This window comes from Streptopelia decaocto (assembly GCF_964273445.1).
Source record: "Streptopelia decaocto genome assembly, chromosome: 2".
In the NCBI taxonomy this organism is placed as follows: Eukaryota; Metazoa; Chordata; class Aves; order Columbiformes; family Columbidae; genus Streptopelia; species Streptopelia decaocto.
Window position 1 is genome coordinate 101932739 of NC_138655.1, and position 13483 is coordinate 101946221.

At 39.9% G+C, this 13483-nt stretch overlaps 1 protein-coding gene across 1 annotated transcript in view; it reads right to left on the reverse strand.

Moving 5' to 3' along the window:
- Positions 1-13483, reverse strand: part of ADCY1 (adenylate cyclase 1) — a 146264-nt gene that overhangs the window by 11815 nt on the left and 120966 nt on the right. The window contains exons 13-14 of the mRNA XM_082045793.1: positions 11132-11388; positions 10371-10497 (exon numbers count right to left, since the gene is read on the reverse strand). Coding sequence (XP_081901919.1) covers positions 10371-10497; positions 11132-11388 — 384 coding nt within the window. The remainder of the gene's footprint in view (positions 1-10370; positions 10498-11131; positions 11389-13483) is intronic.

Consider the following 13483-nt stretch of genomic DNA (forward strand, 5'->3'; position numbering starts at 1 on the left):
TAGTGGTATCTTATTGCAAGTGCCTTGACTGACAGGAGTTAGTGGGAGTCATGCCTTAGGAAACAATTCTAAAAATGAGAGACCTCTTATTGGAAAAATACTGAATATCTAGGGATCTCATTTGGGATTCCTAGATTTGCAAATTCCAGCCTAGTCCTTAGCAGACTCTCTGCAAAATTACTTCTCTGGAATTTGGTCCTTGTTGTTAGAGTGCCTTTTGGCCCCACATTCTGATTTAAATTAGAAAACATTTGATCAGTACCATATAATTCTTCTTATATAAATCACAGCTTATTCTTTGCTCTTCCATCACATTTACAGAACTATAACACAAATCTGCTGTGATGCCTGTATGATTTTGTCTACCTTGTTACAGACTGGAAGGCCAAATCTCAGGCATTGTTGAGAAACTACAATCATGTAAACCAGTGAAGAATCTGCTGTAATCTTTGTTAGTGCCCCTTTTGTATTTGCTATCCTGATCTATTACAAAGTCCACATACTTTTCTCACTATACATTTCTGTCTAAGTAGGCGGAAACTAGTCACCTCTTGCCTTTGTATAGTCCTAATATAATATTTCTCGTTTTTTTTGTTCCCCCCTCCCCCCCCCCAGAAGCTAATTTTTGCTTTCTATGACAAAACTTAGGAAACAGCCTTTTTACTCAAATCACACAGTCCACTTTGCCTTGCAGTTTACTTCTGTATTACTAAATTTCTTTACAAGTGGAAAGAATGCTATAATAGAATTGGTTTTGTAAACATAACTTCTTCAGGAATCATTTCCTTTTGAAATACATTCTTAGCTCCTCCTCTAATTTGTGCATTAAGAATCAGAATTTACTCCAGGGGTGAAGTATCAGTAAACATTAAGTAGTAGTTAAGCTTTGTAAGAAATAAGCTGAAATTTTTATTCTAAGTAAATACCTATTTCTTGTTTGTGTCCTCTTTTCCTGACACTTTTTTTTGCTGTTTAAATTCCATCTCCTGTTTTCTTAAAATATTCTTCCCCTATTTTGGTGGTATAATTCCATCTCTGACTTATTGTTGCCAATAAACGTGATAATGGCCTCTTGTGTTTATTCTGATTGTTGGAATTTCAGTGTTCTAATGGCAAAAATAAAAAGCTTTTTCCAGCTGAAAATCCAAACTAAGCTTAGAACTCCATTTTTACATCACACTGGAATATGGAAACTTTTACTTTGACGACAGCAAAAAGATTTGCAAACTGAATCCATGCTCTGTGTAAAAAAATCCACTTTGGGCTTGCTTATCCATTCCTCTATTCTTTGAATAAGAAACTTCTTTGTTACTTTCTTCCTAGGAATGTTTAAGGTTCTCAGTTACACCCCCAATACAATATGGGGCAGAATAGCAGCCTAAAGAACAATACACCTTTGGGCCAGGGTGCAGAGATTTCTGGACAAGTCAAAGTAATCAAGTAGGAGTAGGTAAATGGAGTAATCAGTTTGACGCATTGCATGGATAGTGATGTTGCTCAATCACTGGCAGCTGCTGTTAATTTCTGATCTGGAAATGTGTGATCAGATTCCTCTGCCTTGGCCAGTAGTGGACCAATGCATTTATTTTGGAAGAAATTGTTGAGAAGGTTCTTCAGCAATTCGTAATGTTTCTTATCATTGTGTATGATTCACAACAAAGGCTTTAGAGCAAGCCATAGCACAAGGACAAACCTGCCAGCACTGAAACAGACCTTTGTGACCATGGTCATGTTGCTGAAGTTCTGTCCAGCCTTTGATGCACAGAAATAAAAGACAATTCTAATACACCAACATAAAATGAGAAAGGACACTTTAGCCTGCTGGTTTTCTTGTTGTTTCCCTCTGATGGCAATTTAAGGCATGTGATGGCTTTTCTCCTTCTTTCTGTCTTGCTTCACTACAGTCATGAAACTACTGGGAAAGAAATGCCAGTGACATCACTGTGTGCATGCAGGTATGGGTGTGACAATGTTCACAATGATGGGATCACAGCTGTGACTAAGAGGCTGAGAATTGAGCTCTGCAGTGAAGAGCTAGTGGCTCAAACCAAACCACAAAAGTCATGACTGAAGTGGTGGCAAAATCCTCTAAGAACAGTAGAATGCTACATTTCAAACGCACCTAGCAAATGCCTCTTCCTCTCTTTGGGTGCAAAGCTGTTAACTACAATTTTGACTCAGAAGGTTCAGTTGCCAGAAATGAGATGAAAGCCACTAAGGTCATGGTAGGCCCTTGAATAATACCATGGTGAGTAACCGTAGCAAACACTAGAGACATATTATGCAAACAGCAGAACAAAGGGATGGTAGGTCAAGTGCTCTTAGCTTTTTGTGCCCTGGCCTACTTCATGTCAGGCACTTCCTAGCCAACAGGGAGAGAGGAGTGCAGTCTCTCCCTGTGGTTCAGGGAGACATTTGCACTGGCAATGGCTATGTGGGGCAATGAAGAATAAGCTGTGTTAGCTCTGCCTGACCTAGGCCCAGACATAGAAGCAGAATGTTCACGTAATTAGCATAACACCCCTTCTGAGCTACTTAGTCATGTTGAAAAGCAAGGTACAATAGCCTAGACCACACACTGGGTTAATACTGTGTCCTGGTTTTGTTAAAAAACAAGTTTCTCTTTTAGTGAATTTGCCTGTCAGCTAAAGCTTCATATTAGCTGCATTTTCCTGGAGAGCCAGATACATGTTTTGGTAAAGATAGCAATGGAATGCGACGTTATTGATAAGCACGGATGGACATCTCGCCAGTGGGGCGACGAGAAACTGGTGACCAAGAAACTGACCAACTGTGTATAACATTCCATTCATGTGAATACTTCATATAAAAGTGGGAGATCACGAGGATCTCGTCCCTTTTTCCTTATGGCCGACATTAGGAGAGGACCTTGCTAGTCGCCCCTGCGAACTGAGGCCTAGTGAGAGACTGAATCCAGCTCCGGTTGGCTGCAGAGTCCAATCCAGGACTTTGGGTGCCGGCTCTGCAGTTGCTGAGACTTTCAAGATTGGTTTTGTATATTTTGTATTATTTTCTCTATTCTTATTAGTAGCATTAGTAAAACATCTTTAATTTTTTCCAACTCTCTTCTCTCTGTCCTTCTTTCTCTCCCGATTGCCTGTCCTGAGTGGGAAGGGGGGAGAGGGAGGGGCAAAAGGGGGAAGTGAGGGGGAGAGGAGGTTAACAATACATCTGCCAGGGTTTTATTGTCACCCTGCAATCTAAACCCTCGACATACTGCTATATTATTGCTGGTACCCCAGCCAGAGTTTCTGCATGGACTGCACTTCTACCATCAAGACATACCAAATGTCTTAACATCCTGCCTTTCTTACAGTGATATCTAGGAATGTTAACTCAAATATACCTTCGCTCAGTAGGGCTTGTTGCAATAGGACAAGGGGAAATTCTTTTTAACTAAAAAAGGGTGGATTCAGGCTCGACATGAGAAAGAAATTGCTTACAATGAGGGTGGTGAAACACTGGCACAGGTTGCCCAGAGAGGTGGTAGATGTCTCATGCCTGGAGACATTCAAGGCCAGGCTGGACGGGGCTCTGAGCAACCTGATCTGGTTGAAGATGTCCCTGCTCATTGTGGGGGGGTTGGACTAGATGACCTTCGATGGTCCCTTCCAACCCAAAGTATTCAATGATTCTCTGCTACTACTGCATAGAGTTCAAGTACCCATTCTCTTAACCTGCACTGCCTAAGACAGCTCTCATTTATGCAGCTCTTCAGAGAAAGAGCTGGGAAAAGAAGAAAGATCTCCCTGTGTCTCTTGCATGGGAAGATAAGGAGTGAAGGTGAGGTAAAAAAAGACTTGATCATGCTCGGCAGTGAGGACTCTCAAAGTATTCCATCACATGGCTCTAAGGGAACTAAACCGATTACTGATATTTTCTGGACCTTTTTCCAGCTTCCTGCTTTCTGCCCTTAGGGGGAATACAATGAATACTGTCCTTCTTGTGACTCATGAACTCCTACTAGTGCCTACTCTTTGAGCACCTAAGATAAAAGGAAATGTATGCATCACCCTTTCACAGGCAAAACAGACACTTGAGTGTCTTGGGGCTGGAGAAAGAAGATTAAAATAGCACAGGGAGAAAGAAGGCTAAAATAACACATATCACAGGTATTTACATTCCTGGTGGAAATATTATCCAGACAGCTCAATAGCATCCAAAGCTTCATCTATTTGCTCCTATTCCAATTCGTTAAAGAAAGATGCCAGCATGATATTTATGCAATACCTGCTGGATCAAAAAACAAGGCAGATTTTTGTGAAAATAAACAAGAAAGAAAATACATAGGCATGAGTAACATAATTTTTTATATTTTGCTTTTTGCTTATGCCTATTTGGTATTTGTGGCAGGTATGTAATTTTGCAGAACTTAACCATATTTGCAGAGCTGCAGTATTTAAAAGCAGGCTTTTTTTTGCTTTGGATCTGGTGACAAAATTTAAAATGTTCTTTGGTACTATGGCTTTTGACATCAATGTAATTTACAGCTATTGCATTTTACAAAGTTTCATGGCATCCCAGAATTTTTACTATGTTGGTTACTGATTACACATTCTCTCTTCAGAAAGTGGTTTGAGCTGTTGTATCACCTGAGATATCAGGTGACTGTTTAATAAGCGGAAAAATGCTGTATCAATGCCACTGACTGAAGTTACCCCATGAAAATACACTGTCTCAAGATACAGCTAAGCTGGGCACCAGCACCACAGAAACAAAATCTCTGTACCTGAAGGTGGCACTAAAACCACGGGGAAGAGACTCATTACACTGTTTCTAGAGGGCCAGATTTTTAAGAGGAAGTGTAAGCAAACCTGGCCAGTCTTGCCTGCCGAGTGTAAAATACATATTTCTTGCAAGTGTCATGGATTAGAAAAGACAGCTGAATGATATTCTAGTATTCCCTAAAGAATGCAACAATCAGTCATATCATTGTACTATTCTTATTTTCCTCCCCTGACAAATCCTGGGTGAGTGAGCAACTCAGCGGTTTTTGGAAGTTTTAGCTTCTTCATACATTTATTGCTTGTATTTATTTGTTTGGGTTTTTTTTCAGTTTTGTTGAAGAATTTGCATAAGCAAAAGTGATTATCAGTCACCAATAAGTAAAATCCTTCTCTATTTGCTATTCACAGTTATCATCATATGAGGCACACAGTCACTCAAAGACATTAGGCAGCAAATGAAATTCTTCTCCCACTGCTTATTCAAAAAAAACCAAACCAACAGATATTTTCTAGAAATACTGTGATATTCAGGAAGGTTAAGTCTGGCACAGAAAAAAAACAGCAAATCAACAGTATCACAGTATCACAGTATGTTTGGGATTGGAAGGGACCTCAAAAGATCATCTAGTCCAATCCCCCTGCTGGAGCAGGAACACCTAGGTGAGGTCGCACAGGAACATGTCCAGGCGGGTTTTGTATGTCTCCAGAGAAGGAGACTCCACCACTTCCCTGGGCAGCCTGTTCCAGTGCTCTGTCACCCTTACTGAGAAGAAGTTTCTTCTCAAATTTAAGTGGAACCTCTTGTGTTCCAGCTTGATCCCATTACCCCTTGTCCTATCATTGTTTGCCACCGAGAAGAGCCTGGCTCCATCCCCATGGCACTCACCCTTTATATATTTATAAACATTAATAAGGTCCCCCCTTAGTCTCCTCTTCTCCAAACAGGAACCTATAACATCATTGACGTGTGAAGAGTAAGTACAAATATAAATGTTTTAACAACTTTGCATCAGTCAGAAAAATGTATTTTTTTCCACATGATGTCCATAAGTCATATTGTATCATCTCTGTTCTGGTTATATAACCTAGATGGCAGGGAAATTAAATCAACTTGTCTTCAAACTCTATGATTTTTCTAAACCAGTTTTTCTTGTTTGAAATCTGCTTTTCCTCAAAACACATTTTTTTTCCCTGATGTGGCAGACAAAATCTATGGGAATGTGTTTTCCTCAGACCTTAGATAGACCACTGAGCATCTATCTTACTAATAATGGTATTAGTTGCAGGATACTTTCAGTGTTTAAATTATTATTTATTTAGCACTAGACTGTTCGTTGTTCATGATAAAGTTAATGAAAATATTTATCAAATACTTGTTCTTGTAGCTTATGCTACAAATGGTTTTATTCATCTGATAACATTTTTACTGGATTAGCCTCACAATGAGCCTTACTAAAAGTACGCAAAGTGCTTACAGCTTCCAGAATAGCCATTGAGTCTGAAATTCTCTCAGTTGTAAGGTAACAAATGTGAAGCTTTCTAAAAATGGATGTACCACGTTAGCACATCTTTCACACAGCAGTGTCTGGTTACTGGGAGATGTGAATCTCCAGCTCTAGCCGTGGTTCATGCAATTCAGTGTTTGCATAAAGAACTCACACACTCACTCTGTAAAATGGAAGCAAATCTCCACAGCCCCTGTGCACTAAGTCAATGGTCTTTCTAAAACTTCTGCTACCAAGAATGTAGCCAAGTTAAGCCAACATGGTGCAATAGTAAGTAGTAATGTGGCTGTAAAGAAACATGACTGAGAATGCACAGGGCTCCTGCAGTCCTGCAACTAGAGAAAACTGTCACTCAGGAAGGTGGTTTTTACCCTTGCCTCCTCTTAAAGACTTAACAGTCTTAGCTTGGACTTTGCTTACTATTCAAAGACAGTGTTGACATATAGATATTTCCAACCAAGTCTTCCCAGAGCTCTTAATACTCAGATTTTTACTATGCCATAGAGCACAAGTACAAAGACAATGTTTTCTTTTTACTTGTCCATTTGAATAGGTAAGCACCATATGCATTTCTGTAACATCCATCATGATGGTAATTCTGCATGTTATGTTAATTAGCCCTTGTATTCAATATCATTTACAACCAATACACAGAGCGTAAACTAGGAAGTCATTCCTTATAACATGTTATCCACTATTATTTATTCCTCTCACTGGAGCACGAAGACCTAGATAATGTTACACAGGAAGGCATCCAGGCGGGTTTTGAATGTCTCCAGAGAAGGAGACTCCACAACCCTCCTGGGCAGCCTGTTCCAGTGCTCTGTTACCCTCACTGAGAAGTAGTTTTATCTCATATTTAAGTGGAACCTCCTGTGTTCCAGTTTGCATCCATTACCCCTTGCCCTTGCTATATTTCATTGAATTTTTCCCCACCCAACTCTTCAGTCTATTGAGGTCTTGCTGGATGGCAGCACAGCCTTCAGGCATGTCAGCCACTCCTCCCAGCTTGGTGTCTTCAGCAAATCTGCTGATAGGACACTCTATTCCCTCATCCAAGTCACCGATGAATATATTGAATAATACCGGCACCATTACTGACCCTAGAGGCACTCCACTAGATACAGGCCTCCAAATAGACTCTCCCTCATTTGCCACGACACTCTGGTTTCTTTCCTTCAGCCAGTTCACAGTACCCCTCACTACCCAATCGTCCAGACCACACTTCCTCAGTTTAGCTGTGAGGATGCTGTGGGAGACTGTGTCAAACGCTTTACTGAAATCAAGATATAACACATCCACTGCTTTGCCATCATCTATCCACCTGCTTATGTCCTCATAAAAGACTATGAGGTTGGTTATGTAGGACTTCCCCTTGCTGAAGCCATGTTGACTGCCCCTAATGACCCTCTTACCATTGATATGCCTTGAGATGGAGCCAATGATAAGTTGTTCTATCACCTTTCCAGGGATGGAGGTGAGGCTGACCAGTCTATAGTTACCCTTGTCCTCCTTCTTGACCTTTTTGAAGACTGGAGTGACATTTACTTTCCTCCAGTCTCAGGCACCTCTCCCATTTTGCACGACTTGGCAAAGATGATGGAGAGTGGCCTAGCAATGGTTTCAGCCAGCTCCCTCAGCACCCGCAGGTGCATTCCATCTGGACCCATGGATTTATGGATGTCCAGATTGCTTAACTGGTCCTTAACCCAGTCCTCATCAACCAAGGGAAACTCTTCCATTCTCCTGACTTCCTGTGAGGCTTCAGCAGTACGGGGCTCCTCAGGACAGCCTTCGGCAGAGTAGACAGAAACAAAGAAGGCATCCAGTAACTCTGCCTTCTCTGTATCTTCTGGCACCAGGATACCTACCTCATTGATCAGTGGGCCTACACTGCCTCTGGTGTTAGTTTTATCTGCAATGTATTTGGAAAAGCTCTTTCTGTTGTCCTTGACCCCTCTTGCAAGTTCTAATTCTAAGGAGGCCTTAGCTTTCCTAGTTGCCTCCCTACATCTTCTGACAACAGCCTTAAATTCTTCCTAAGTGGCCAGCCACTCCTTCCATGAGCTGTAAACTCTCCTCCTCCACTTGAGCTTACTCAGCAGTTCCCTGTTTAACCACGCAGGTCTCCTGGCTCCCTTCCTTGACTTACTACATGCTGGGATGCTCTGATCTTGAGCTTGGTAGAAGCAGTCCCTGAATGCTAACTAACTATCTTGGGCCCCTTTACCTTCAAGCAGCCTTTACCATGGGCAAGAAAGCAAGAGGGTCCATTCTGAACCTTGCTACTTAATGGGAGGGCCTCCCTCTACCGTTTTGCATCTCCTGTCCCCATAGAAATCACTCTAAAGCAACTCTCACCCAATTCTGCTTGACATATTTCCTCCACACAGAGGTAACCTTGCCATTGAAGTATGTTAATATTGCACATTGTTCTGAGGCAAACAGAACCCGAAATCACTCGTTAGTTTCCTGTACTTGAATGTTAAAACTAATTGATTTCTAATTAAAAGCCAACTTGAAACTAAGAATCTTTAAGTGCTACATTCCTTAGGGATGCACAATTCACTGTGCAAGTCATAATAGCTGGAATGATGAAAACCATTTAAGATGCTGGAACCCACTCTTAACCTGTTGAAAAGCCACAAGAGAGTAAAACAGTATCTTCCTCCTTGCTACTCTATTTCATGGCTAGGAATAATTTACAGAAGGTCTTGTATTCATGTATCATATGGCACCTCACCATGTGGCAACTTATATAAAGATATCCGCTATACAGCTAGTCATGTGCTGCTCTGAGTTTCGAAGTCAGGGGATATTTTTTCCACCTGAAAAGTGTATTTGATGCTACAGCAAGCAGAAACTATTATAACTTTGTCCTAAACAAACTTCTGATGCTGACAGGCACAGCACCTATCAATACTGCAGGTTATAGGACAAAAATTAAACTAAGTGATCACATATTGTTGACTCTGTTAAACAGCACTACTAAACACTCTAAAAACAGCACTACTAAACAGTCTACTAAAGTTGTGGAACAAGATAAACCTAATCATAAAGGGGGTGAAAATGGTCTTGGACGTCAAGACAAACAAAAAATCCTGACAGAGCTTGTCTAACAATTGGTAGGTAGAAAAACTTTAAAAGCAGAAAATAACAGAGCTAAGTCATTCCTGACTTCTCCATTCTAGGTAACACAGTAGAGCCAGTGATGTGTTTAACCCATGTGTTCCAGCCTTGATCTTACACGCAAAAGCAAGCACTCTGATGATTTATACAGTTCTCTTAACAACTTAGTTAACAGGGTGTAGATGAGAACAGGATGTGATCTCTGTGAACTAAAAGAGTGTAAATTTTATCATAAAAGCAACTTCCAAATTCCATCAAAACAAACTTATATCTTCTTCAACTTTCTCTTTCCCTCAGGGGTCAGTGTGAAACCCTTCAGAGGTGGGAACAGGACTGCAGAGAGGCATGACAGGATGTAGATATTTCCTGATGTTCCTGCTTATGGCTAATAAAATTTCTATGGGTTTTGCTGTGATTATGATAGGAAATATATATATACATATATATATATATATATATATATATAAAAGTCCACGCTCTTTGTATCTAAATAAATTCCTGATCTTCCTTTGGGAAAGAGTTCCAGAGTTTCATTGCATGATATGGTTATAAGTATTTCAACAGTTTTATTTCTTCTTTTCAGTTTACCTGAACATCAACTTATTTTCATCCCTTTATGTATTGTAAGATGAAACAACAACATGGATTTAATATCTTTATCTCAAGTTGATATTGCTAACAGTTTCCCATGTTTGAAATTCTTACTATTCATAATGCATCTTGGATATAGATATATTACTTTATTAATAACATATTGTTATGGAACAACTACGAACAAACAAAAGAATCGCTTATCCAGAGCAAATGAGTTTTATAGGTCTGTGGAAAGAAAGCTCTACTAATTTTTCTCTGTTAACCCCAACAGACCTGAAAATTTGAAAGTGTCTTAGTCCAACTAATTTGTTCCGAAAGTATTTGCAAGCCACTTCACAAAGTCAGACATCATTTTGTGTGCATGGATACTAGAAAGAAAAGTCCTATGACTTACCTGCACAGCCCAGAGGTAGTCCAGACGCAGCTTCAAGTCCACCTGTCTGGAATGCAGTGCCAAAGCACAAGAAAATAGCAAAATGGCTAGTATTGGTTCATAGCCACGCATATAAAAGGAGCCACCCCTTAAAAATAAAGGGAAAGTAAATGGGTTATTCCAGGTTTTCTAATACCTAGCACTCTGCGTTTTTAATATCAGATCTTTAGTTTAGAACACATGGGTACCTCCTAGTCACTAGCCTCTTCTGAAAAGGCTCACATGGGCAGGGAGGTGTGTGAGAATAAACCTGATCACATCAACATTCCACTTCTTGAGGATTTTATAATGCTATACATTATTATAATGTGTGTGCACGCTTTTAATTAGGAAATATAAAACCACTCAAAAGCTCAAAAGCTTAAATGGAAATGGAATTGGAATTGGTTGAGGGCTGCTGAAATGTGGAAGTGAAGTTTTTCACAGTGTTTTTCTATTTCATATTTTAATTAGACTGAAGTGTGTTCAGCTGAGGTATGCTGGCATAAAACTACAGAATAATGGTGCAACATTTGCTATTTCACAAAAGCTGATCTCCTGTTGATGGATATTACTAGACCCTAAAATTGTTGGGGGGAGGATGCCTTAAGTATTTCTTGTGCTCTACTGAGTATATAGTCCTAAGCAGCACTGAGTGCTAGAGGACAGTTCATAGATGAGTAGTCAATGTTGTGACTATCCATACAGAAATATGCATAGCTTTTACTTTGCAAGATACCTACCCCACCGCTTTTCTGTAACCACTGAGTTCCAGAATAACTATGTACAAAATTGTAACAAAAAGCAGAAGAATCATTTTTGGCAAGGAAGATACTCGTAGAAATATTGCCAAGGTGAGAGTCCCCACGACACAGGAAAGGAAAGCATAGTGGGCTGTGTCACATGGAAGTTCATTCATTGTTTTATTTGTTCCACCAGAAGAAATTATAACTATTGAACTGCTGGAATTGATATTCCAAACCCAAGGCATACAGCCAACCTAGAAAAGAGAGGAGAGGTGAGAAGGGGAAAAAGTTAAATATAAAACAAAAAGAAATGGAGCTGCGATGGGGGCTGACTGTAGGTCATTTCTAATTGGGAAAATATGGCTGTGAAATCCCCATCCAGCCACTCCACTACTAGAATCTCTCTCCTTTTCCTGTAACACTTTACTCAGTCTTAGGTGGGAGACGCTCTTTATTCATTGGATGCCAGTAAGGTCAACCAATTAAAGTCTGGCCTTAGTTGAAAAGTTTCCTGCTCAGTGCTCAAAACCAAAAGATTCTCAAGCTAATATATTCCTGCAAAACTAGGGAACTTCAGTAAACACATTATGTGGTTGTGTGAGTGAGAAAGGTTCTCACACAGAGAACATGAAGAAATTTGTTTTATTGACTACATCAATTGTAACAATTTAGTTAATAAAATATAAATTAAAAACTAAACATAAATAATATATTTTCTCCACTTCAGAACTACTTCTGCTATCACATGTGATTCAAATACAAGGCCTCGTATTTAATTATCCCTGCCATTTCAGTTACCCCAGGAGTTCCATTTCCTCTCTAGACTGGGAAGTAAAAACATGTTTTAGTGCATTTTCTATGGGAAATTTGAGGAAATTTAACCTGCTTCTTACAAAGGCAACATCATGTATATTGGAGCTGTTACCCAAGGAAGGGAGGAATTTCTGGCAAACAGTGCAAGTCCTTAGAGATCCAATTTGTAATTGCACTCCAATTTTCGCTCCTTATGAAGGGAGAGGATAAGAGCATAAGTGCAGAGAGTGGGATGGTAGTGTGAAATCGATTTTATCAGGAACCACCACATAAGCCCTGCACTGTACTTAAGCTTCTCTTTTGAACTGTGCTATTAAACCTTTTTATTTCATCCTAACCATTGATAATGAAATTTTATAGCATGCTGTAAAATAACTGACAACCTGAAGGGCGATTAAGCAGTATATATTAAAGGGGGTTGTAGTAATTTAAAAAGATGAGACATAACAGATAAAATGTGAGTTAAACTCATAAAGGCTAACATAATGAAATAAGATGAGAAAGAGTGAAGTGAAAAATGTTTAATGTGATTTCGTTCAATATCCTAAAAATGCTGTTCATACTAAACCCATCCGAAAACACAGGCATGCATGAGGGCTTCATAAATGATGTGCAATCCATCCAGGATAACACTGTAGCTAAAAGTGAAACCTCAACATCTAGCTCCTCCAACAGCTGAGAATTCTAGAGGTACTACTTGGCAGGAACCAATAATTTCTACCCTAAACATTTATCCTAAGCATTTCAATTGTTACAGGCTATTCTTGCTTCAGTAAAGGATAAAGTTATACTTGTGATCTATTCTAAGTTGCAACTGAATGATCACTGCCTTGTTGGAGGCCAGAAATTATGAATTCTAATCTGCTGCCTTCTACCGATGTTCAGCATTGCCTTAGGCCTTATGATGTCTGTTTCCCATTTTCACTGTCTTTAAGTGGCAATAATGGTGCTTGTTTCATATGGTCAAAGTAAGTGTCAGATCTATGGGGGCTGATCCAGAAAGGTTCTAGCTGTCACAATATTAATCTCAATCCCAAAATCAGAAACAGAGCTTGCTGAGATGCTAGCTAGCCTGGAGGCACTGCACATATCTATGTGGTTTGGGTTTATATGCACGTTAAGAAACATGTATATGTCTGTGTGCTATTGAGGCTGTGTGTTACTCACACAGCTGATGTTCAGGAATTCCCAGAAATGTCTGAACAACGCTAATTCTTGGTACCTCTCAGGACACTGGAATTAGCGGACAAGGGATCCTCTGCCCATTCAGTTCATGGGAATCAGCTTGGCAGATGTTCTCAGGACAGGTCCAGGGATGAAGTGAATACACAAAATAAAAAACAAGGGGCTTGGCATTTCAGCACTGTGAATTACTCAGGAAATCACTGTCTTCCTATTGGTCAGAACATTTACCTAAATCCCACAGGGAGGCATGATTTGAGACATCTGCCTCCTCAGCATTTCCAATTGTGTTTATCATACTACTTTTCTGTGGATTCTTTCCTTTGGGTAACCTAACAGGTTTAATTAATTAGC